General features: G+C 42.3%; 1 protein-coding gene across 1 annotated transcript in view; it reads right to left on the reverse strand.

Moving 5' to 3' along the window:
• LOC128699783 (cytochrome b5 reductase 4) overlaps positions 1-24,815 on the reverse strand; it is a 323,046-nt gene extending 298,231 nt beyond the window's left edge. The window contains exons 1-2 of the mRNA XM_070102466.1: positions 23,930-24,815; positions 1,870-1,970 (exon numbers count right to left, since the gene is read on the reverse strand). Coding sequence (XP_069958567.1) covers positions 1,870-1,970; positions 23,930-24,122 — 294 coding nt within the window. The 5' untranslated portion in view covers positions 24,123-24,815. The remainder of the gene's footprint in view (positions 1-1,869; positions 1,971-23,929) is intronic.
• Positions 24,816-25,022: the final 207 nt, after the last annotated feature.

Genomic DNA, 25,022 nt, shown 5'->3' on the forward strand with positions numbered 1-25,022 from the left:
GTGCTACTAATTAATTGTGGACTGTATAGATTATATTAGTGTAACTGAATGAAAGGGGGGGGAAAGGTTACACATGGATATATCCATCAAGGAAAAACACTTGCACATAATCTCTCCACTTACCAGATATTCTCTGGTGGTCACTTGATGTAGCTGGATCACTCATAACCTATCCAATTACAACATACCTAACTGGCCAGTATCAGTCTGCTATAACTAGAAGGGTTACCTAACTGTGGGTGATTGATACTCCTTATTTCCTCCATTCACCATCTCATTTCGATGTCCTGCTACACCGACACGGTTCTCATTCCAGCAGGACGAGGTATCCGTTGGTCTGTCCCGGTTTAGAAGTCGTGACTCAATGAACTTCATTATCCTCGTCCCGGGAACGAGGTCTAACGTGTTCACTCGGGGCAAGGCGACTTATTTCACTTCACGCATTCTCTTAACCTAGTGTTATTATCATTAATTACATTACAATTCACAAGACGATTTAATGTCTCATAATTATTATACACATTAGAGATCACTCCATTAAGATCTGAGACCGATGAGTGATGATTAAACCAAGGGTAATTTTCCCCGGGACACAGTCCATGGTGGCGCGCCAGTCACCCGGTCCTACCCTTATTCACTCATTTTACCACTTTATTACTGTGGTCCCGTAAATCACGTTCCCTCACTCTCCACCAGGAACAGTTACGACACTTCCTATTATGAAATGAGGCCTATATTAATCCTTAGGCCGCCGTGAACGCCAATTTCCTGGTTCCATGCTTTCCCAGCCTCCTCACCATATTCAAAACACTCCCGCCTCCCCCATGGCCAGAGTCGACCTCTGCCCCCACACATCCGCGCATGCGCAAAGGGAACTCTTGGTTCTATCCTATTGTCAAATATATTTTTGACTCATATCGACACATTAAACACCTATTAGGCACTATAGTTTCGGAAAATTAAAAATTTTCCACACTTATCATACCTCTTCTTCAAGCTCTGTATGGCTCCTGCCTCTGTTACTTTATTCTCCAGGTTGCTCCATATTCTGACTAAGGCTGAAGAAATACTTCCTGACATCCCTGTGACTCATCCGTGTTTTCAACTTCCAAACATTCTGTTCTTGTCCACTCTATCAATTCCTCTCAGTATTTTGTATGTTGTTATTATATCCCCCCTAGTTCTTCCTTCATGGGGATATTTGAGCACCATGTTTTTCAAAGGGATGCCTGAGTAATGTGTCCTTCAAGGGGATACCTGAGCATCATGATCTTCAAGGGGGATACCTGAGCATCATGATCTTCAGGGGGGATACCTGAGCATCATATATGCCAAAGGTATACTTGGGCATGTCCTTCAAGGGGATACCTGAGCATGCCATTCAAGGAGATACCTGAGCATGTCCTTCAAAGGGATACCTGAGCATCATGTCTTTCAAGGGGACACCTGAGCATCATATCCTTCAAGGGGATACCTGAGAATCATGTATTTCAAGGGGATACCTGAGAATCATGTCTTTCAAGGAGATACCTGAGCATCATGACTCCCAAGGGGACACCTGAGCATCATATCCTTCAAGGGATACCTGATCATGTTCAATGGGATACCTAAGCATCATGTCCTTCAAGGGGATACCTGATCATGTTTAAGGGGATACCTAAGCATCATGTCCTTCAAAGGGATACCTGAGCATCATGTCCTTCAAGGGGATACCTAAGGATCATGTTCCTCAAGGAGATACCTGAGCATCATGTCCTTCAAGGGGATACCTCAGCATCATGTCCATCAAGGGGATACCTAAGCATAAGCTATGTCTCTTAAGGGGATACCTTAGCATTTATCATACCATCATTTCCTCATGTCACTCACCTCATTAAAAAGATCAGTGGCATCTGTGCCGACTCCTCGCATCAGCTCGTCCTCTCCTCCTGGGTGGAACTCCAGGTACGATGTCACATTATAAACTTTACCTGCAACAAAAATAATAATAATAATAATAATAATAATAATAATAATAATAATAATAATAATAATAATAATTAGTAGATTAGTATTGGTAATAATAATAACTCCAATAATAATGATTTATTTTTTTTATAAACATCAGCTGTTTCCCACCAAGGCAGGGTGACCCAAAAAAGAAACACTTTCATCATCATTCACTCCATCACTGTCTTGCCAGAGGCGTGCCAATACCACAGTTCAAATACTGCAACATATCTCCACCCCTTCTTCAGAGTGCCGGCACTGTACTTCCCATCTCCAGGACTCAAGTCCAGCTAAACAGTGTCCCTGAATGCCCTCAAAATTATTTGCTCACACTCCAACAACACATCAAGTCATAAAAACCATTTGCCTCCACTCCTATCTAACACTTATGCACACTTGCTGGAAGTCCAACCCCTTGCAAACAAAACCTCCTTTACCTCCTCCCTCTAACCTTTCCTAGGACTACCCCTACCCAACCTTCCCTTCACTACAGATTTATATGCTCTTCAAGTCATTTTATTTTGTTCCAGCCTCTCTAAATGTCTGAACCACCTCAACAACCCTTCCTCAGCCCTTTGGATCATACTTTTAGAAACCCCACACCTATTTCTTATCTCCAAGCTACAGATTCTCTGCATTATATTCACACCACACATTGCCCTAAGACACAACATCCACACTGCCTTCAGCCTTCTTGTTGCAACATTCACCATCCATGCTCCACAGACAGCCACATGCTGTCTGCTGCCTGATAGCACCCCAGGACGTTTCCATGACATCACCCCGACGTCACACCATGTCATCCCAGGACGTTGCCTGACATAACAGAAGACATCTGCCCGAAGTCATACCACGATGTCACCCCACAACATCATGCCTGACATCACCCCATGTTGTGACACTGACAGTGTTAATTTGCAGTTTCTAAAGTGAGCAATGTAAGTGTTTTCAGTAATGTCTAGAGCGGCTGAGAGAAGAAATTTTTCTAAGTTTACCTGGAGTTTACCTGGAGAGAGTTTCGGGGGTCAACGCCCCCGCGGCCCGGTCTGTGACCAGGCCTCCTGGTGGATCAGCGCCTGATCAACCAGGCTGTTGCTGCTGGCTGCACGCAAACCAACGTACGAGCCACAGCCCGGCTGATCAGGAACTGACTTTAGGTGCTTGTCCAGTGCCTGCTTGAAGACTGCCAGGGGTCTGTTGGTAATCCCCCTTATGTGTGCTGGGAGGCAGTTGAACAGTCTCGGGCCCCTGACACTTATTGTATGGTCTCTTAACGTGCTAGTGACACCCCTGCTTTTCATTGGGGGGATGGTGCATCGTCTGCCAAGTCTTTTGCTTTCGTAGTGAGTGATTTTCGTGTGCAAGTTCGGTACTAGTCCCTCTAGGATTTTCCAGGTGTATATAATCATGTATCTCTCCCTCCTGTTCAGTATTGTAATATCACGTGTTTATTCCTCTTCGTTGGTGTTCCATTACTAGTGTTCTCACAAGTTCGTGATTGCCTTAGTGTCGATTTTTACACAGAAAAGCATCATTTGCTAGTGCAAGCCATGTTGTAGCAATATTACCCCATGCTCAGTGTGCAAGTTTCCCGTGTGTGCCAAAGAGGTGGTCTGAGCACAGATGAGTACTCACCTAATTGTGTATTATTATTATTATAATCAAGGGGAAATGCTAAACCCATAGGATTATACAGTGCCTGTGAGGGGATGTGAAAGGTATTCAGGATTAATTCAGGGAACTGAAGCAGAGATCCAATTCCCTAGATCAAGAGCCCCTCATCAGCATCATGGAACCTCCCTTGAGGGGACCTAATTGTGTAGACAACAGTGTAGTCTGAGCCCCGACCACTATAACAGCCTTGTGTTACATGTCACCCCAATGTGATCATTTGACGACTGATACTAGTCAGTCCAGGTGTCAGATACGCGAGTCGTCTGAGCACCATGTGTAGAAAGTAAACGTGCTTGTCACTCTCGCAGACGTCATGCAAGAGTTGTCCCTACTACAACTCCCGATATGACTGAGTCGTCCCTGCTACGACTCACCCTCTTGACGGCACCAATCTACAACGCCAAGTTCCCGGCAGCGACTGCCCCTGCGACAGTACCAGTCGAGAAGTGTTTTTGCAGAGGTGCTCAGAATGCAACAGTTTAGAAGCATATACGTATAAAGATACACAACATATCCCTCCAAACTGTCAATATACAGTGCAGACATTGTACTTCCCATTTCCAGGACTCAAGTTCAGCTATATAAAAATAACTCGTTTCCCTGAATCTCTTCACTAAATATTACCCTGCTCACACTCCAACAGCTCGTCAGGTCCCAAATACCATTCATCTCTATTCACTCCTATCTAACATGCTCATGCACACTTGCTGGAAGTCCAAGTCCCTCTCCCACAAAACCTCCTTTACCCCCCTCCCTCCAACCTTTTCGAGGACGACCCAAACCCCACCTTCCTTCCTCTACAGATTTATACGCTCTCCATGTCATTCTACTTTGATCCATTCTCTCATCCTCAACAACCCCTCTTCAGCCCTCTGACTAATTTTTTTTTTTTTTTTTCAACAAGTCGGCCGTCTCCCACCGAGGCAGGGTGACCCAAAAAAGAAAGAAAATCCCCAAAAAGAAAATACTTTCATCATCATTCAACACTTTCACCACACTCGCACATTATCACTGTTTTTGCAGAGGTGCTCAGAATACAACAGTCTAGAAGCATACACATATAAAGATACACAACATATCCCTCCAAACTGCCAATATCCCAAACCCCTCCTTTAAAGTGCAGGCATTGTACTTCCCATTTCCAGGACTCAAGTCCGACTATATGAAAATAACCGGTTTCCCTGAATCCCTTCACTAAATATTACCCTGCTCACACTCCAACAGATCGTCAGGTCCCAAGTACCATTCGTCTCCATTCACTCCTATCTAACACGCTCACGCACGCTTGCTGGAAGTCCAAGCCCCTTACCCACAAAACCTCCTTTACCCCCTCTCTCCAACCCTTTCGAGGACGACCCCTACCCCGCCTTCCTTCCCCTATAGATTTATATGCTTTCCATGTCATTCTACTTTGATCCATTCTCTCTAAATGACCAAACCACCTCAACAACCCCTCTTCTGCCCTCTGACTAATACTTTTATTAACTCCACACCTTCTCCTAATTTCCACACTCCGAATTTTCTGCATAATATTTACACCACACATTGCCCTTAAACAGGACATCTCCACTGCCTCCAACCGTCTCCTCGCTGCTGCATTTACCACCCAAGCTTCACACCCATATAAGAGTGTTGGTACTACTATACTTTCATACATTCCCTTCTTTGCCTCCATAGATAACGTTTTTTGACTCCACATATACCTCAACGCACCACTCACCTTTTTTCCCTCATCAATTCTATGATTAACCTCATCCTTCATAAATCCATCTGCCGACACGTCAACTCCCAAGTATCTGAAAACATTTACTTCTTTTACTTCATTTACCTCTGACTAATACTTTTATTAATTCCACACTTTCTCCTAATTTCCACACTCCGAATTTTATGCATAATATTTACACCACACATTGCCCTTAGACAGGACATCTCCACTGCCTCCAACTGCCTCCTCGCTGCAACATTTACAACCCAAGCTTCACACCCATATAAGAGTGTTGGTATACTATACTTTCATACATTCCCTTCTTTGCCTCCATAGATAACGTTTTTGTCTCCACATATACCTCAACGCACCACTCGCCTTTTTTCCTTCATCAATGCTATGATTAACCTCATCCTTCATAAATCCATCTGCTGACACATCAACTCCCAAATATCTGAAAATGTTCACTTCTTCCATACTCCCCCTCCCCCAATCTGAGCACCTCTGCAAAAACAGTGATTGTGTGTGAGTGAGGTGAAAGTGTTGAATGATGATGAAAGTATTTTCTTTTTGGGGATTTTCTTTCTTTTTTGGGTCATCCTGCCTTGGTAGGAGATGGCAGACTTGTTGAAAAAAAAATATATTTAATCCTTAAATGGCCCAAATGTATACAGTGGACCCCCGCATAATGCTATTAATCCGTTCCTGAGAGCTCAATGTTATGCGAAATTATCGTTATGCGAATTAATTTTCCCCATAAGAAATAATGGAAATCAAATTAATCCGTGCAAGACACCCAAAAGTATGAAAAAAAAAATTTTACCACATCAAATATTAAGTTTAATACACACAAACTTAAGAAAACATGCACAGTTACATGACATTTACCGTTATTGAAGATGTGATGATTGATGGGATGGGAGGAGGGGAGACTGGATGGTTTTAGTGTTTAGAAGGGGAATCCCCTTCCATTAGGACTTGAGGTGTCAAGTCCTTTTCCGGGGTTACTTCCCTTCTTCTTTTAATGCCACTAGGACCAGCTTCAGAGTCACTGGACTTCTGTCACACAACATATCTGTCCATAGTGGCCTGTACCTCTCGTTCCTTTATGACTTTCCTAAAGTGTTTCACAACAGTGTCAGTGTAATAGTCACCAGCACGGCTTGCAATAGCTGTCTGAGGGTGATTTTCATCCATGAAGGTTTGGACTTCAAGCCACTTTGAACAGATTTCCTTCAATTTCTCTCTCCCCTCCTCCGAAGCAATTTCCTCAGGTGTGGCCTCTTGCTGTTGAAGTTGATCTAGCAGCTCATCAGTGGTTAGTTCTTCATTGTCCTCCTCCACCAACTCTTCCACATCCTCCCCACTAACCTCCAACCCCAAGGACTTCCCCAATGCCACAACTGATTCCTCAACTGGCATAGGATTCTCAGGGTTAGCCTCAAACCCTTCAAAATCCCTTTGGTCTACACATTCTGGCCACAGTTTCTTCCAAGCAGAGTTCAAGGTCCTCTTAGTCACTCCCTCCCAAGCCTTACCTATAAGGTTTAAACAATTGAGGATATTAAAGTGATCTCTCCAAAACTCTCTTAGAGTCAACTGAGTTTCTGAGGTCACTACAAAGCACCTTTCAAACAGAGCTTTTGTGTACAGTTTTTTGAGGTTTGCAATAACCTGCTGGTCCATGGGCTGCAGTAGAGGAGTGGTATTAGGAGGCAAAAACTTCACCTTAATGAAGCTCATGTTCCCAGAAAGTCGCTCTGCCAAGTCTGTAGGATGACCAGGGGCATTGTCTAACACCAGGAGGCACTTAAGGTCTAATTTCTTTTCAGTTAGGTAATTTTTCACAGTGGGGGCAAATGCTTGGTGTAACCAGTCATAGAAAAAGTCCCTAGTGACCCATGCCTTATTGTTTGCCCTCCACAGCACACACAAATTAGCCTTGAGGACATTCTTTTGCCTGAACGCTCTGGGAGTTTCAGTGATACACTAATAACGGCTTCACTTTGCAATCATCACTAGCATTGGCACACATGAGAAGAGTAAGCCTGTCTTTCATAGGCTTATGTCCTGAGAGTGCCTTTTCCTCCTGAGTAATGTAGGTCCTGCTTGGCATTTTCTTCCAAAACAGGCCTGTTTCGTCACAATTAAACACTTATTCAGGTTTCAGTCCTTCACTGTCTATGTACTCCTTGAATTCATGCACATATTTTTCAGCTGCTTTTTGGTCCAAACTGGCAGCCTCACCATGCCTTATCACACTATGTATGCCACTACGCCTCTTAAATCTCTCAAACCAACCTTTGCTGGCCTTAAATTCACTCGCATCACCACTAGTTGCAGGCATTTTTCTAATTAAATCCTCGTGCAACTTCCTAGCCTTTTCACTTATGATCGCTTGAGAGATGCTATCGCCTGCTATCTGTTTTTCGTTTATCCACACCAATAACAGTCTCTCAACATCTTCTATAAACCTGTTTTGGCAACCTTTGGCAGCATTTTTCACTTGCAAAAAACAGCTTCCTTGTTTGCCGTTCTCTAGGACACAATAGAAGCGATGGTTGATTGGGGTTTACTGTACAACCTGGCCAGCTCGGAGACATGCACTCCATTTTCATACTTAGCAATGATCTCTTTCTTCATCTCCATAGTAATTCTCACCCTTATTCCTGTAGGGTTGGCACTAGAAGCTTTCTTGGGGCCCATGGTCACTTATTTTTCAGGTGAAATCACTATAAAAAGGCTGTAATAATACGAAATGTTCCGATTGTATGCTTGAATGTTACCGCGGAGGCTGGCTTGTAAACAATGCCACTGGCAGAACAAGTGAGGCTGGCTCAGGCCGCATGGACGTGTCTCGGACGAATCGTGTTGAGCGAATTTTTTAGCACTATGCGAGGCAAAATTTTAGCGATAAAATGTATCGCTATGTGGATTTAACACTATGCAATGCCAACATTATGCGGGGGTCCACTGTATATACGTTCTCTCGCGTAGCGCCCCAAACGTATTTTTTTTTTTTTTCAAGAAGTCGGTCGTCTCCCACTGAGGCAGGGTGACCCAAAAAGAAAATACTTTCATCATCATTCAACACTTTCACCTCACTCACACATAATCACTGTTTTTGCAGAGGTGCTCAGAACACAACAGTTTAGAAGCATATACTGTACATATAAAGATACACAACATATCCCTCCAAACTGTTTTATTTTTTATTCATTCAAAATTGGTGCAATAGGCCTGAGTTGCCTAGACATGAGAGAATGGGTGTGCCCACTCAGTGTGTGCGGTATACAAAAAATCTGGGACGCCTGGGTACCACATGGTAGGACCAGTTACATTCAGCTCCATCTTGGGTCAACATCATGGCACATCCTCGTGATTCACTCACGCCTCGTCGTATTAACACTCTACTATTCGAGGAAAGTGATATAGATCGTGAGTTTAGTGGATTTGACACCAATGGGGTCAGTAATATTCAAGGAATTAATGAAAATGTCGACGATAACCCAGATGACCGTCAGCCCATCACCTCTGGGGTAGCCACACCTGACCCTGGGCCAATCACCTCTGGGGTCAGTGTGGCCACACAAGACCCTGGGCCAAGCACCTCTGGAGTGGCGAGTGTGGCCACACAAGACCCTGGGCCAAGCACCTCTGGAGTGGCGAGTGTTACCCATGGGCAACTTTGCAAGAAGAAACTATAATTTTCCCAGTGTTTTAGTGATAGTGAAAGTGATGTAAGTGATGATGAGATTGATTTTATGTCATTCAAGGATTTGTCTAGTGATAGTGAAGTTCATTATTCACCACTGAAGTGTACTTTTAGGCGTCATTATCTACGTTCAGGCAGTGTGCCATATGCAATCCCCAAGGGTCATGGCAGGTCACAATCCAAAACCCAGGCCACTGATAGTGAAAGTGATCATAAAGGCGAGTATGCGGAGATGGAGGAAGTAGTGGTGGGTGGCACAGTGCCTGGACCACATGGCACAGTGGATGGACAGACAAAGGACTGCCCGGCATCCCCTCAACCATGTGCTGCCTCCACTCCTGTCCCTCCTCCTGCTCTCCCTCGCCCCATGCCACAGGTCCACCCTGCACCATGTGATCATGAGCGGAACTGGACACAAAGTATATTCGTGCCACAGCCTTGTGATTTTGATGCGAGTGGAAGTGGTATCCTCTCCAAGATACGATACTACGTGCCGCAAAATGCCCTTCTCACACTATACCATTCACTCATTTATCCATACCTTACCTATGTTATTTGTGCTTGGGGATCAACTGTAGCAATACACCTAAAGCCAATAATAACTCAACAAAAAGCTGCAATAAAAATAATCATTAATTCCCATCCCTGGCAACACACCCCCCCACTCTTCATAGATCTAAACTTACTCCCTGTTCAGAACATCCACACTTACTACTGTGCATTCTACATATACAGGACCTTAAATTCCAATATTAACCTTGACCTAAAATGCTTTCTTGATAGTTGTGACAGAACCCACAGGCATAACACCAGACACAAACATCTCTCCGACTAAACCTTTACAAAAACTCAATGTATGTCAAAGGCCCTAAAATCTGGAACACTTTACCTGAAAACTCTAGAACAGCAGACACATTCATCACCTTCAAAACTACTGTTAGAAATCATTTTATCTCCCTGATACACCCCATCAACTAACTACATAAAAACCACCTGGTGGTCCGCATTTACCCTCACTCACTCACCCATTTGACTATAAGCACAGAAATACGTATCCTAATCTTAAAATAATGATTCCTAACTAGTCATAAGTTTTCCTATGATACTCCAATATAGAAACCATGTATTGTGCCAAAACCAAAGCATTCACATTGCTAAACTCACGAACTAGTATTTGTCACTTAGTATTTAGTCAACTTACTCCACAAATTGTTATAATTTAGGGTTAAGAATTAATCTAAGTTTGCCCGAAATGCCTAGCCATGCTAGGTGTTCTAGTGGCCCCCTCTGTAATTAGTATTTTACTACATGTAAACCACACAATAACCAAAATCTGTAAACCCTGCATTGTAATCCTTATAGAGAATAAACTTTGATTTGATTTGAATGTCCCATAACAAATGAGTCTACAGAGTTAGACTATTTCCAGTTGTACTTTGACGAGCCTATAATGAACTTGATAGTGACCCAGACAAACAATTATTACTGATATGTCATGGACAACATAACAGAGGTTGGAGAATCGTCACGGCTGCACAGGTGGAAGGACACAACAGTGGCTGAAATGCATTTATTCTTTGCCACTGTCATGCTTATGCCACATATCTATAAGAACAATATATGTAATTACTGGTCCACAGACCACTTCATCAGTACTCCAGTTTTCCATGACCTCCTTCCCTGCAACAGATTCACTCTGTTGCCACGAATGTTGCACTTCTCAGACAGAAATACGCCAAACAGAAATGACCTTCTATACAAAATCCGGGAAGTGTTTATGTATTTGAAGCAGAAATTCAGTGCATACTTTTATCCCTTCAAGAACATTGTTGTTGATGAGTCTTTGATTCTGTTCAAGAGTCTTGCCTCTTATGCTTTACTAGGTGACACTTCTCTTTTTTTTTTTTTTTTTTTATTCGGTCAGGCACTGATCCCACTGGTCTCCTCTTGCTGATGGGTGGGTGTCATCTTGGATGCCCCATTATTGACATGGAGGAGGCATATAATGGTCTTACGCCTCTCTTTTGCATTCAATGTGGCACTTATGCACCGAATCTCCAACACTAAATGGGAGCAGATCAAGACTTCCTTTATGGATTCTATATGGCTATGGTTTGCAGCAAGCTCAACTATGTGAGAAGGTATATGGCTCGGCCTCTTTCTCCTCTCTCTGCCACCTGGACATTCTCCAAAATTTTGCCCTCCACAGTATGGTGGTGGCATTTCCCACCACCCTCATTGTGGCCTTGGAAGCAGTCTGAAGTAGTCCCCCCTCTCACTGGTGAGAATGGCGAGGAACTCCTTATACTCAGCCCTGCTGCCTCTCTCCACAGGTGTGGTCAGCAGCCTCTGCTAACCTCCACTGGCCAGGGCCAGACATTCCCTGCCCTATCTCTCACTTCCTGAATAGGTGCTGACTCTCTCCCCTCTCCATTCCCTGGTCCTCCCTTGGATGAACCTGGAAAGGTGCATCAACCTGGATTGGCCATGTGGGAACAGAGAAACTCCCCCAATGGCGGTGTTTCTCTTCGAAGAGTTTCATGCTGCCACATTTAGTTCTTCATTCTCCATCTACACAGGTGGCTCAGCATGAACTTTTCCCCCTTCTATGTCCTCAGCTACTTCGCTGATTTTTCTGTGCCAAATCTTTCACTTGATCCTAGGAGGGAAGTTCTTCGTTCACCAGGCTATGATTTTTACCTTTTCTCACTTCCCACTTCAGTCTGTGTTTCTCTTCTCTAATTCCCAATCCTTCCTGGTACTTCTTTCTTCTGCCCATCCATAATCCTTCCACTTCCTTGTTTGGCAGATGCATCTTCTGTGCTTCTTGCAAAATCCGGGTTGCGGCATCTCCATTCAGTGGGTACCAGCTTATTTGGGCATGCAGACCAATGAAGTGGCTGATCGAGCAGCCTCCCTCACACACACAAGACTCGCCTCGGAGCTAAGGGAAATGTCCTACGAAGAAATGTTAAAGGAAATCGGCCTGATGACACTGGAGGACAGGAAGGTTAGGGAAGACATGATAACGACATAAAAAATACTGCAAGAAATTGACAAAGTGGACAAAGACAGGATGTTCAAGAGATGGGACACAGAAACAAGGGGTCACAACTGGAAGTTGAAGACTCAGATGAGTCAAAGAATAAAGATTTTATTTCTTTGTAAAGGTTACAATGAGTAATTACAATTTTGGTTTGGTAAGTACAAAGAAAGTCAGTATCATGGCAGGTCATCTCAGGCAGACTGATCCTAGTACATAATAACTACTTAAATCTACACAAGATAATAGTGGTTAACTTTTATTAAAAACTTTATTTAATCTTAATACTAATGTGAGGTAGTCAAGGTGGAAGTTTATAAGAATAATAATCTTGAAGTTATTTTTTTTATTATCACACTGGCCGATTCCCACCAAGGCAGGGTGGCCCGAAAAAGAAAAACTTTCACCATCATTCACTCCATCACTGTCTTGCCAGAAGGGTGCTTTACACTAGTTTTTAAACTGCAACATTAACACCCCTCCTTCAGAGTGCAGGCACTGTACTTCCCATCTCCAGGACTCAAGTCCGGCCTGCCGGTTTCCCTGAACCCCTTCATAAATGTTACTTTGCTCACACTCCAACAGCACGTCAAGTATTAAAAACCATTTGTCTCCATTCACTCCTATCAAACACGCTCACGCATGCCTGCTGGAAGTCCAAGCCCCTCGCACACAAAACCTCCTTTACCCCCTCCCTCCAACCTTTCCTAGGCCGACCCCTACCCCGCCTTCCTTCCACTACAGACTGATACACTCTTGAAGTCATTCTGTTTCGCTCCATTCTCTCTACATGTCCGAACCACCTCAACAACCCTTCCTCAGCCCTCTGGACAACAGTTTTGGTAATCCCGCACCTCCTCCTAACTTCCAAACTACGAATTCTCTGCATTATATTCACACCACACATTGCTCTCAGACATGACATCTCCACTGCCTCCAGCCTTCTCCTCGCTGCAACATTCATCACCCATGCTTCACACCCATATAAGAGCATTGGTAAAACTATACTCTCATACATTCCCCTCTTTGCCTCCAAGGGCAAAGTTCTTTGTCTCCACAGACTCCTAAGTGCACCACTCACTCTTTTCCCCTCATCAATTCTATGATTCACCTCATCTTTCATAGACCCATCCACTGACACGTCCACTCCCAAATATCTGAATACATTCACCTCCTCCATACTCTCTCCCTCCAATCTGATATTCAATCTTTCATCACATAATCTTTTTGTTATCCTCATAACCTTACTCTTTCCTGTATTCACCTTTAATTTTCTTCTTTTGCACACCCTACCAAATTCATCCACCAATCTCTGCAACTTCTCTTCAGAATCTTCCCAGAGCACAGTGTCATCAGCAAAGAGCAGCTGTGACAACTCCCACTTTGTGTGTGATTCTTTATCTTTTAACTCCACGCCTCTTGCCAAGACCCTCGCATTTACTTCTCTTTGTTATGGGGCTATAGGACCCAACATGTATTTATAAGTAACAGTTACTCTGGAATACCTAATTATATTGAATTGATGGGGACTTTGCTCTAAATGTCAGAAGGACTGATCAACCTTATGACTGAGAGGCAGCTGGGTCAAACCTATTTTTCTCAATATAATAGGTTATACTATAGACACACAAACACACAAATTAAATAAGTAGTTTATAAAGTTGTATTTCTTTTTGTAAAAGTAAAGTTAAGAGGTGGTAGAATTGTGGTAACTGGAGAATTGTGCTTGGCAACAGTCTTTTGTTTTGGTGGGAGGAGCTTAGGTAGGCTTCTCTCTATCTCCCTCTCTCTGACTCTCTCTCTCTCTGTGGCTGACCTTCAACCTGGCAGGATCTCTGGGTCCTCCTATCTTTTGGGGCATCATGTGTGCTCCAGGGGTGAGTTTTTATAATTTAAGTTTTGGCCACCATACCCAGGGTGACTAAAGTGTGTCAAAACACTGGTTAGCCCAGAGTTATGTCAAGGAGAGAGAAGGAAGAGTGTTGGAACACACCATGTGGAGCACAGGATGGAGTGTGTAGATTTGTTTTGAAAATGGAGGCTGTGATTGTATATTCTGTACATATCTATTGAGAATACAGTTATATTTTTATAGTAGTAGTTTACATAACCTGTGAAGAGGGCTGGTGAAAAGGTATCAGAGACACTCAAGATGATCAGCCATGATGTAAGTATTACCCCTAGACAAATAAGGCCATTAAGTAAAAGCTACCCCACACTAGAACATGTAGTGAGAACCTTACAATCAAAGTAATAAGGGACAAACCAACGTAACATGGGGGCCTGTCCGGGATAGTTATTTGACTGCTAAAATAACTCAAAACATTCTTTGAACTATATGTGCTGGTATGGGGTAATAACAGTTGTATGTTTCTGGTAGAAGATTTACCAAGGTGGTGTCAGTGGAAGTGTTGTTTTCATATATTAGTTTACAGGTTGTTTTTCTCCTAAGGTGGGGGGAAAGGGAGTAACACATTTTTGTTGTGGTTATGGTAAGTGCTATGTGCATAGTTTACACTCAATTTGTGTTATTTTATGTGCCTGTGGGAAAACTTTGTCCACTGATACTGTAAGAGGGAAGCAAGTGTTTAAAGATAAAACTATGTCAGAAGATGAGTCTTCAGATTTTTTAGGCTTCAGGGAAGAAGGTAATAATTCATCAGTAAACATGCCTGTTAATAGTGAAGATGAGGAATCACCTACTCCAGGTGATATGGAAATGGAGAGAATGAGACTGAAATTAGCTGTACTAGAGGCTGAAATGAAATTAATGAAAGCTAAGGAGGAAGAACGTCAAAGGTTAGGAGGTTCAGAACAAGAGCCTGAGCAGTACTTTAACATAACTAAAGCTGCAAATTTTGTCCCTAAGTTTACAGAGAGTGACCCAGATAGGTATTTTTCTTTTTTTGAGAAGACTGCTTTGGAGCAAGGATGGCCCAAACAGAAGTGGGCTACCCTAGTTCGCACACAACTTGTGGGTAAAGGATTCCAGAGAGTAGAGACTCTGGAGGGGCAAGATTTTTCTGATTATGATAAGATTAAAGAGGAAGTATTGCTTGCCTACCAAATGATACCTGAGAAATATAGACAAAAGTTCAGGAATCAAAAATTTCAGGATGGGCAGACCTTAACTGAGTTTGGGAATGAGAAACTGTTCCTTTTTAAGAAATGGGTTTGTTCTAAAGGAGTTAATAAAGACTATAACAAATTAGTAGATCTGATGGTTCATGAGGAATTGTACAATACAATCCCTGTTGACCTCAGAGAATATTTGGAGGACAAAAACCCAGATAATCTTTCAGAAGCACTGGATCTAGGTGACCGATTCTTGGCTCGCAGGGAATTGGTAAGTAAAAACAGTCATGCATGCTTGGTTTTAATGAGAAAAATGTTGGAGAGTTGGCTCAGCCATCTTGGAACTTTATAAAAGTTTGGGATGTCAGTAATGGGGAAAAATTGAAACTCCATGAAGAAATTGTTAAGGAAGCTGAGCCAATTCAACAATTTTTGTGTGGGAAAAATCTGTATGAAAAATTGGAGATGGAGGAAGAAGTGAAATTCTTCCACCACCAGTTTGTAGTGCTTAGTGAGAGTCAGTGGGCATTCCCATGCTTCATGGTTCCCAAATTAGATGGCACCCTGGGCATAAACACTGACTACCACAGAGTACGTTTAACAACTAAGGTTTACAGAATTAGAAAGATTGATACTTATGCACTAAAAGATGCAAACATTTTAAATAAGCTAAAACATGGAAGATGTGATTTCCATGGCCTGTGTTCCAGTACCATTTTAATGTGTGTAATGCAAATTGTGTTCATTGTGTGCTTAAAATTTGTGTGTGAGATGGAACGTGATGGTGTTTGTGTAAACTTGATGTATCCAACCTGGGTGCAAAGAGATGTCTTTGGTGTTTGTTGTTGCACTGCGAGAGGTTGCAGAACTGTTACTGTCTATGAACAACCTTCTAAGTTTAAATGTCAACATTTTACCACAGGAAAGAAAATTTTCATTTTGGGGCTGGCTATTCAGCATTTGTACATGTCTCAGGATCTCTTCATCCTGTTCCTGTGTATAGTGACTAAAATCAGACTCTTAAAATGGGCTTTGTTCCTACAGCCTTTTAGTTTGGAAGTCAAATACATAAAAGGCTCAGAGAATGTGGTTGCTGATGCTCTCTCTAGATGTTTCATGTAGATGCATGGTGCGTACTTTGTACATAGTGTTTGTCTTGTGCTGACCTTGTTGTTTTTGCAGTGATGAACTCTTAGCGAGCCTGAGTACTCTCTACCAGCCATCTGACTGTGAAGGGGTCGAGTCAGAGCCAAAAGTGTGACGAGGGTCAGGGTGTAAGTAAATGTGAGTTGAGGCAGTGGTTGACAACCTTCGGTAACATGAGACGTTCAGGAAGGTATGTGATGTTGTGTCTTGGTGTGCTCTATATACAAAACGGCCCGACGGTTTGCCTTTGTGGTCCCCTGGACCCCTCCATATTCTATGTCAGCCTCCTCTTCATAAGTTTGGAGGATCTGTGTGGAGTGGGACCTCGGAAGATGGGCTTGAGTGCCTGACCATGTTAAGGATCGTGAGTGTTGACTGGAAGTCTCACTGTTTGGTTCGGCCACCAAGTGAGAGAGACACCTTGACATGTTTTGTGAAGTTTCCTGCCTGGTGTACACCTGACTGCTCTGGGTTTGGCTCTACTCTCGTCTCCTGATCAGGAAGATGCCACCCTGGAGTACCAGTTGCTTGCTGGATTACCGTAGCAGAGGCACAGGCCTGTTGGTGCGGGCTTTCACAGTGGGCATTGTGTGCAATTTTTGCATTGTAATGTGTATTGTTTAAAAGCCACTAAAATTGTAAATAGTTACACCCTTGAGTATATGGGTATGGTTAAAATGCTTTTCTAAAAAATTCTGCAATCTGTTGTAAATAACAGTAAAGTGAAGAGTAGTTATGGTGCTAGGAAATATGTAGCATTTCTAGTAGTCTTGTTTACCGCCTTCAGACTTAAGCAATATACTTTTTACTAGCCGTATCCTGAGGGACACGGCTAGCTTTTGTGAGACTTCGTCTGGAGGTGGGGGTGTTATGGGGCTATAGGACCCAACATGTATTTATAAGTAACAGTTACTCTGGAATACCTAATTATATTGAATTGATGGGGACTTTGCTCTAAATGTCAGAAGGACTGATCAACCTTATGACTGAGAGGCAGCTGGGTCAAACCTATTTTTCTCAATATAATAGGTTATACTATAGACACACAAACACACAAATTAAATAAGTAGTTTATAAAGTTGTATTTCTTTTTGTAAAAGTAAAGTTAAGAGGTGGTAGAATTGTGGTAACTGGAGAATTGTGCTTGGCAACAGTCTTTTGTTTTGGTGGGAGGAGCTTAGGTAGGCTTCTCTCTCTCTCCCTCTCTCTGACTCTCTCTCTCTCTGTGGCTGACCTTCAACCTGGCAGGATCTCTGGGTCCTTCTCCTATCTTTTGGGGCATCATGTGTGCTCCAGGGGTGAGTTTTTATAATTTAAGTTTTGGCCACCATACCCAGGGTGACTAAAGTGTGTCAAAACAACCACGGTGACATCACACATCCTTGTCTAAGGCCTACTTTTACTGGGAAATAATTTCCCTCTTTCCTACATACTCTAACTTGAGCCTCACTATCCTCGTAAAAACTCTTCACTGCTTTCAGTAACCTACCTCCTACACCATACACTTGCAACATCTGCCACATTGCCCCCCTATCCACCCTGTCATATGCCTTTTCCAAATCCATAAATGCCACAAAGACCTCTTTAGCCTTATCTAAATACTGTTCACTTATATGTTTCACTGTAAACACCTGGTCCACACACCCCCTACCTTTCCTAAAGCCTCCTTGTTCATCTGCTATCCTATTCTCCGTCTTACTCTAATTCTTTCAATAATAACTCTACCATACACTTTACCAGGTATACTCAGCAGACTTATCCCCCTATAATTTTTGCACTCTCTTTTATCCCCTTTGCCTTTATACAAAGGAACTATGCATGCTCTCTGCCAATCCCTAGGTACCTTACCCTCTTCCATACATTTATTAAATAATTGCACCAACCACTCCAAAACTATATCCCCACCTGCTTTTAACATTTCTATCTTTATCCCATCAATCCCGGCTGCCTTACCCCCTTTCATTTTACCTACTGCCTCACGAACTTCCCCCACACTCACAACTGGCTCTTCCTCACTCCTACAAGACGTTATTCCTCCTTGTCCTGTACACGAAATCACAGCTTCCCTATCTTCATCAACATTTAACAATTCCTCAAAATATTCCCTCCATCTTCCCAATACCTCTAACTCTCCATTTAATAACTCTCCTCTCCTATTTTTAACTGACAAATCCATTTGTTCTCTAGGCTTTCTTAACTTGTTAATCTCACTCCAAAACTTTTTCTTATTTTCAACAAAATTTCTTGATAACATCTCACCCACTCTCTCATTTGCTCTCTTTTTACATTGCTTCACCACTCTCTTAACCTCTCTCTTTTTCTCCATATACTCTTCCCTCCTTGCATCACTTCTACTTTGTAAAAACTTCTCATATGCTAACTTTTTCTCCCTTACTTCTCTCTTTACATCATCATTCCACCAATCGCTCCTCTTCCCTCCCGCACCCACTTTCCTGTAACCACCAACTTCTGCTGAACACTCTAACACTACATTTTTAAACCTACCCCATACCTCTTCGACCCCATTGCCTATGCTCTCATTAGCCCATCTATCCTCCAATAGCTGTTTATATCTTACCCTAACTGCCTCCTCTTTTAGTTTATAAACCTTCACCTCTCTCTTCCCTGATGCTTCTATTCTCCTTGTATCCCATTTACCTTTTACTCTCAGTGTAGCTACAACTTGAAAGTGATCTGATATATCTGTGGCCCCTCTATAAACATGTACATCCTGAAGTCTACTCAACAGTCTTTTATCTACCAATACATAATCCAACAAACTACTGTCATTTCGCCCTACATCATATCTTGTATACTTATTTATCCTCTTTTTCTTAAAATATGTATTACCTATAACTAAACCCCTTTCTATACAAAGTTCAATCAAAGGGCTCCCATTATCATTTACACCTGTCACCCCAAACTTACCTACCACACCCTCTCTAAAAGTTTCTCCTACTTTAGCATTCAGGTCCCCTACCACAATTACTCACTCACTTGGTTCAAAGGCTCCTATACATTCACTTAACATCTCCCAAAATCTCTCTCTCTCCTCTACATTCCTCTCTTCTCCAGGTGCATACACGCTTATTATGACCCACTTTTCGCATCCAACCTTTACTTTAATCCACATAATTCTTGAATTTACACATTCATATTCTCTTTTCTCCTTCCATAACTGATCATTTAACATTACTGCTACCCCTTCCTTTGCTCTAACTCTCTCAGATACTCCAGATTTAATCCCATTTATTTCCCCCCACTGAAACTCCCCTACCCCCTTCAGCTTTGTTTCGCTTAGGGCCAGGACATCCAACTTCTTTTCATTCATAACATCAGCAATCATCTGTTTCTTGTCATCCGCACTACATCCACGCACATTTAAGCATCCCAGTTTTATAAAGTTTTTCTTCTCTTTTTTAGTAAATGTCTACAGGAGAAGGGGTTACTAGCCCATTGCTCCCGGCATTTTAGTCGCCTCATACGACAAGCATGGCTTACGGAGGAAAGATTCTTTTCCACTTCCCCATGGACAATAGAAGAAATAAAGAAGAACAAGAGCTATTTAGAAAAAGGAGAAAAACCTAGATGTATGTATATATATATGCATGTGCGTGTCTGTGAAGTGTGACCAAAGTGTAAGTAGGAGTAGCAAGATATCCCTGTTATCTAGCGTGTTTATGAGACAGAAAAAGAAACCAGCAATCCTACCATCATGCAAAACAGTTACAGGTTTCTGTTTCACAGTCATCTGGCAGGACGGTAGTACTTGAAGTTGTACATAATAAAAACAACATTACAATTGGGATGTTAGGAAGTATTTTTCAGTCATAGTCTTGTCAGGAAATAGAACAGTCTAGAAAGTGAAGTAGTGGAGGCACGAACCATACACAGTTTTAAGATGAGGTTAGATAGCTCAGAGCAGGGAGAGAGAGGACCTAGTAGCAACCAGTGAAGAGGCAGGACCAGGAGCTATGAATCGACCCCTACAACCACAATTAGGCGAGTACACATTTCCTACCGTACCTCCCTTGCACTGTGACACAGTGATTTCACAAAGGGTGTTTGGAGGGAACTCTGCAGTCTGTGGCAGAGGAACCTGTCATACTCCCTCTGTTGGTCAGCACTGAGCTCAGTCCAGTCTTTCAATGTCCCCTGCCCTTAGGCTCATCATCGTAATTGCTTAGTGAATGTTTCACTGAGCCACCTCCACAACTGGCAGTTCATCTGAACTGCCTTCAGATGATGGACTCCCCAGCCTGCCCGTGGTGTCCCTCTCAGCCTGAGATGGTGGAGCACCTCCTACTGTGGTGCCCCCCTTACCACTTTGCATCGACTCTCCTCAGTGTGGCCTTGTGTACATTAACCCTTTGAGGGTCGACAGGCCCTCTCCGAAACTCGTTCTCAGGGTCGGCCAAATTTCAAAAAAAAAAAAAAATTATTTTTTCTTATGAAAAAATAGAGTTTTTTTTTCTAAACATTATAGGATAAACAAAAAAATTTTACCATCAATACTTACGGAGATATGGATGCATGAAGTTTGCAGAAAATGAGCCGCGTATGGCAACAGCGGCGACTGCCGCTCACCCGGTAAACTTTGATTTACTTGTATTTGAAGGTTTGTTGTTTTTTTCACTATTTTATTTTTTCACATAACTTATGTGGCCTATGAGACCAAAGTAAGGTGCAATGTACATATATACACTCGTTGTATACAACACAATAAGCACACAAACATAATTATCAATATATTGTTTACAAAACTTGTTTACAAAAACAAACAATACAAAACATTGTTTATTATTATTGTTCTATAATATATATACCAATATACAGTCACTGAACATATTCCTATTAGTTCTGCAGCTTGTGGAACTCTGAAACATGGTGTCATACACAATGGTGTTTTATCTTTCTCCCTCATTCTATCTCTTTCAATCTGTCTCTCTCTTTCTATCTGTCTGTCTATCTCTGTCTCACAGGTACACATAAATACAAGTATACATAGTATAAATTACCTAGGATAACCCAAGAAACCCAGACAAAGTGCTATACTCTGCTTGAAGATGTGAGTAAAAGTGATGACGCAGTCTTGTGGCTCTCTGAGACAGAGAGCTAGATGGATAGACAGGGAGCTTGACAGACAGGCAAATAGACAGACAGAAATGTTAGTATACCAGCAAAAACAAAGGGAGGGCGATGTTCATCTCATCTTTTGGCATCAACTCTACCCTCATTTACCCTCATCAAACGTCAGCACTTATCAGATGTTATCTCCCCTTATCTTGTTACTGTCATGGGTGAACATTTATTATTACATATTATTATTATTACCTATTATTATTATTATGTATTATTATTATTATGTATTATTATTATTATGTATTATTATTATTATGTATTATTATTATGTATTATTGTTATCATTACGTATTCTTCTTCTTCCTCCTCCTCCTCCTCCTCTTCTTCCTCCTCCTCCTCCTCCTCCTCTTCTTCCTCCTCCTCCTCCTCTTCTTCCTCCTCCTCCTCCTCTTCTTCTTCCTCCTCCTCCTCCTCCTCCTCCTCTGCCTCCTCCTCCTCTTGCCTCCTCCTCCTCTTGCCTCCTCCTCCTCTGCCTCCTCCTCCTCTGCCTCCTCCTCCTCCTCCATTCTTGGAACAAGTTTGAAGAGCTTGTAGTTCATAATCACTATCATTATCATCACCAATGCTCACATCTGAGTGGGATTTTGGAAAATAGGAGTTTCCTCTTTGATTCTGGTACAACTGAACGATGGCCCAGCACCAGAGGTGGAAGGCTGTGGGTTGTCTGGGTTTTCCTCACTATTACTCATATTATGGTCATTAGTTTCGGTCAAAACCTCACCAGAACCTTGAAACTCATCTTCACTGTCACTTCCATCTGTATTAGAACTGTCACTGGGGAACAAAAGTGTCCCAATTCGCCGAGGAGTGAGGAACTTCTTACCGCAGGGCACGGTGGAAATTGTGTACTATGATGGCATTCCCACAATGCACCACTGGGTCCCAGATTTTTTTCCTACTGCACACACCCACCACACAGACCCATTCTCTCACATCTAGGCTTATCAGCCTTTTCCTGCGAGATTTGAGGCTGCTAGAATTTATGCGTACTAGTACGTCAAAAACCCCTACGCGTAAGACGTACTAGTACGACCAAAACCCTCAAAGGGTTAAGGATGTTCTCCTCGACCCCCACCTCTCCTTCTCAATGGGGAGGTGTTTGACCCTCCACACTGTTAGTCAGGAGATCCTGGCCTGTACCTTCTTGCAGGCCTCAGGGCACACTGGGGGCATATAATATGTACAGCCATTAGTCAACTTCTTTCCACTTTGGTCGAGGTTTCTTTTAAGGATAATGGAAGGCAGGGCTTGTTACCGAGTAAGCTGTCATTGGCCCTATAAACCCAAACAAGTAGAAGAATAAGACAGCTGACCACTACTGTTTTTTGGGGGTAAATATATCAGGCTGCCCTGGTTGTTACTGTGTAGTACTTCTGTAGTGTTTTAGGACTCTGGATAACATTACTGTAAAGGATTTATTTAAAGTGGGGGTAACTATGATGTATACCACTTGGTAGTGTTCAAGCCTCAATATTGGATCTTACAAGAATGATCCGATGAACTGTGGAATTTTTCTTTCCAGTTTAAGCACTCTGTGCCATGGGGATATAAATGGTGATAAATAATAAATAAAATATCTTATTTCTACAAGTACATGTACAAGGTATACAGACCATAACTGACATCAATGACATACAGGGCATTTTGGGTAAACTAGGTCAATTTTGTCCCAAGATGCGACTCGTGCCAGTCGACTAACACCCAGGTACGGTACCTATTTTACTGATGGGTAAACATGGACAACAGGTGTAAGGAAACAAGTCTAATATTTTCACCCTTGCCAGAAATTGAACCCGGACACCTCAGCATGTGAAGTGAGAGCTTTGCCTACCAGGTTACGAGCCACCTTATATTTTTATGGTACATAGTTAATTTCTGTACTTGAATTTTGCTTTAACTTTTTTTCTAGGTTAATAATGTTTTAAAATGACCCCCTAGACTTTTAATGGAAGGTGATAATTATACAAAAACCTAGTAATACCTAGTGAACCTGATGATTTCAGAAGTAGTAGTTATGGTCCCTTATATTTATTAGGTCTAAGAGGCCACTGTGGGCTAAAAGAGCTTGATCTGGAGGCCTGTATGTCTGGGTAATTAACAAAAGAACATAACAGACTGTAAGAGAATGAATATATGTAAGGCGATTTTTTTTTTTTTTTTTTTGCATGGTCAGCCGACTTTGGGTTTAGTGTGGCTGTGTGGCATCCCACACAGACCAGTTACAGGTCTGTGTGTGGGATGCCATAGCATGGGGGATGCCATGGCATCAAGGTAACCCCCATCATGACACAAGGCATGTGTCCAGTGCAACAATATTTACTGAACAAACATTACACCATGAATTACTTCTTCAGTCCACATGTCTTATATCACAACTATCAATATTTTCTACCAGGTTTTAACCCCCTGTCACTGAAGGGCCAAGACATCCACAACTCACCCTTCAGTGCCATCCAGCAGTCATTGGGTTTGTTGTGCTTAGCCAGATCTTTCAGCGTTACATCGAGGATCTTTCCCTGTGTCCCTGCGAGGTCAGTGCCAGAGTGACCCAACCTCACCCAGTCCATCAAGCTGTGACCCGGCTTCAGTGCTGTCTTGTTGCGCGGGTTCCCTGTAACACAACAAACCATCATTATGATTATAATTTATTAAAAATGTTATCATCAATATTACTATTATAATTTAAGATTGTGAAAATGTGGTAAACCTGTACAGGAAAGATTATAGTCCATAATAAGCATGTTATTTCCAATGAATTATGGAGCAGCTGTGATACACTCTCCTCCTCCTACCAATAATAATAATAAGTTTATTTCAGCATGATACAATGTACAGTGATGGTTGACAGTAGTGTATGCAGACAGCTCATGGTTGGGACCTAAAAACCCTTCTTCACCATTCTCCTTTGTATGGGCTGATGAAGCCACTGTGTGGCAAAATGTTTCCTTAATAAAGATACCCAAGAGTTGCACATGTGTCTAATTTATCAACGTGTCGGTTCTCTGAACCATTCATCTACAATCCTGTCAGACACTGCAACTTCTTGGGATCTTAATACTTGGGAATTCTTCACTTGCCTAACCCTTGGGCACGACCTAATTCCACATTGGACAAATGTGACACCACCTATGACTGCTGCACCTCTCCTGCCTACGGTATATAAGCTACTTCTCGGCACATATGCTGTATTCTATTCAAGATTGATGGACTGACCATATCGACTCAAGATTGAGGGACTGATTACCTCATTCTTCTCCTGTTCTTCACGATTCTCCTTTATATGGACTGATGAAGCCACTGTGTGGCAAAACGTTTCCTTAGTAAAGATACCCAATAGTACATTTATTTATTTATTTATTTATTTATTTATTATAAATTTGTGCACACATACAGAGGTACAAAAAAATACAGATAAGAGCAGTATGCCAAAGCCACTTATACTATGCATAGCATTACGGGCTGGCTTAAAATTAACTTAAGATTAATTAAGCAATGATGAAGTCAGTGATAAAACATTAATGTAAACAGATTAC

The sequence above is a fragment of the Cherax quadricarinatus genome, chromosome 81 (assembly GCF_038502225.1).
Source record: "Cherax quadricarinatus isolate ZL_2023a chromosome 81, ASM3850222v1, whole genome shotgun sequence".
In the NCBI taxonomy this organism is placed as follows: domain Eukaryota; kingdom Metazoa; phylum Arthropoda; class Malacostraca; order Decapoda; family Parastacidae; genus Cherax; species Cherax quadricarinatus.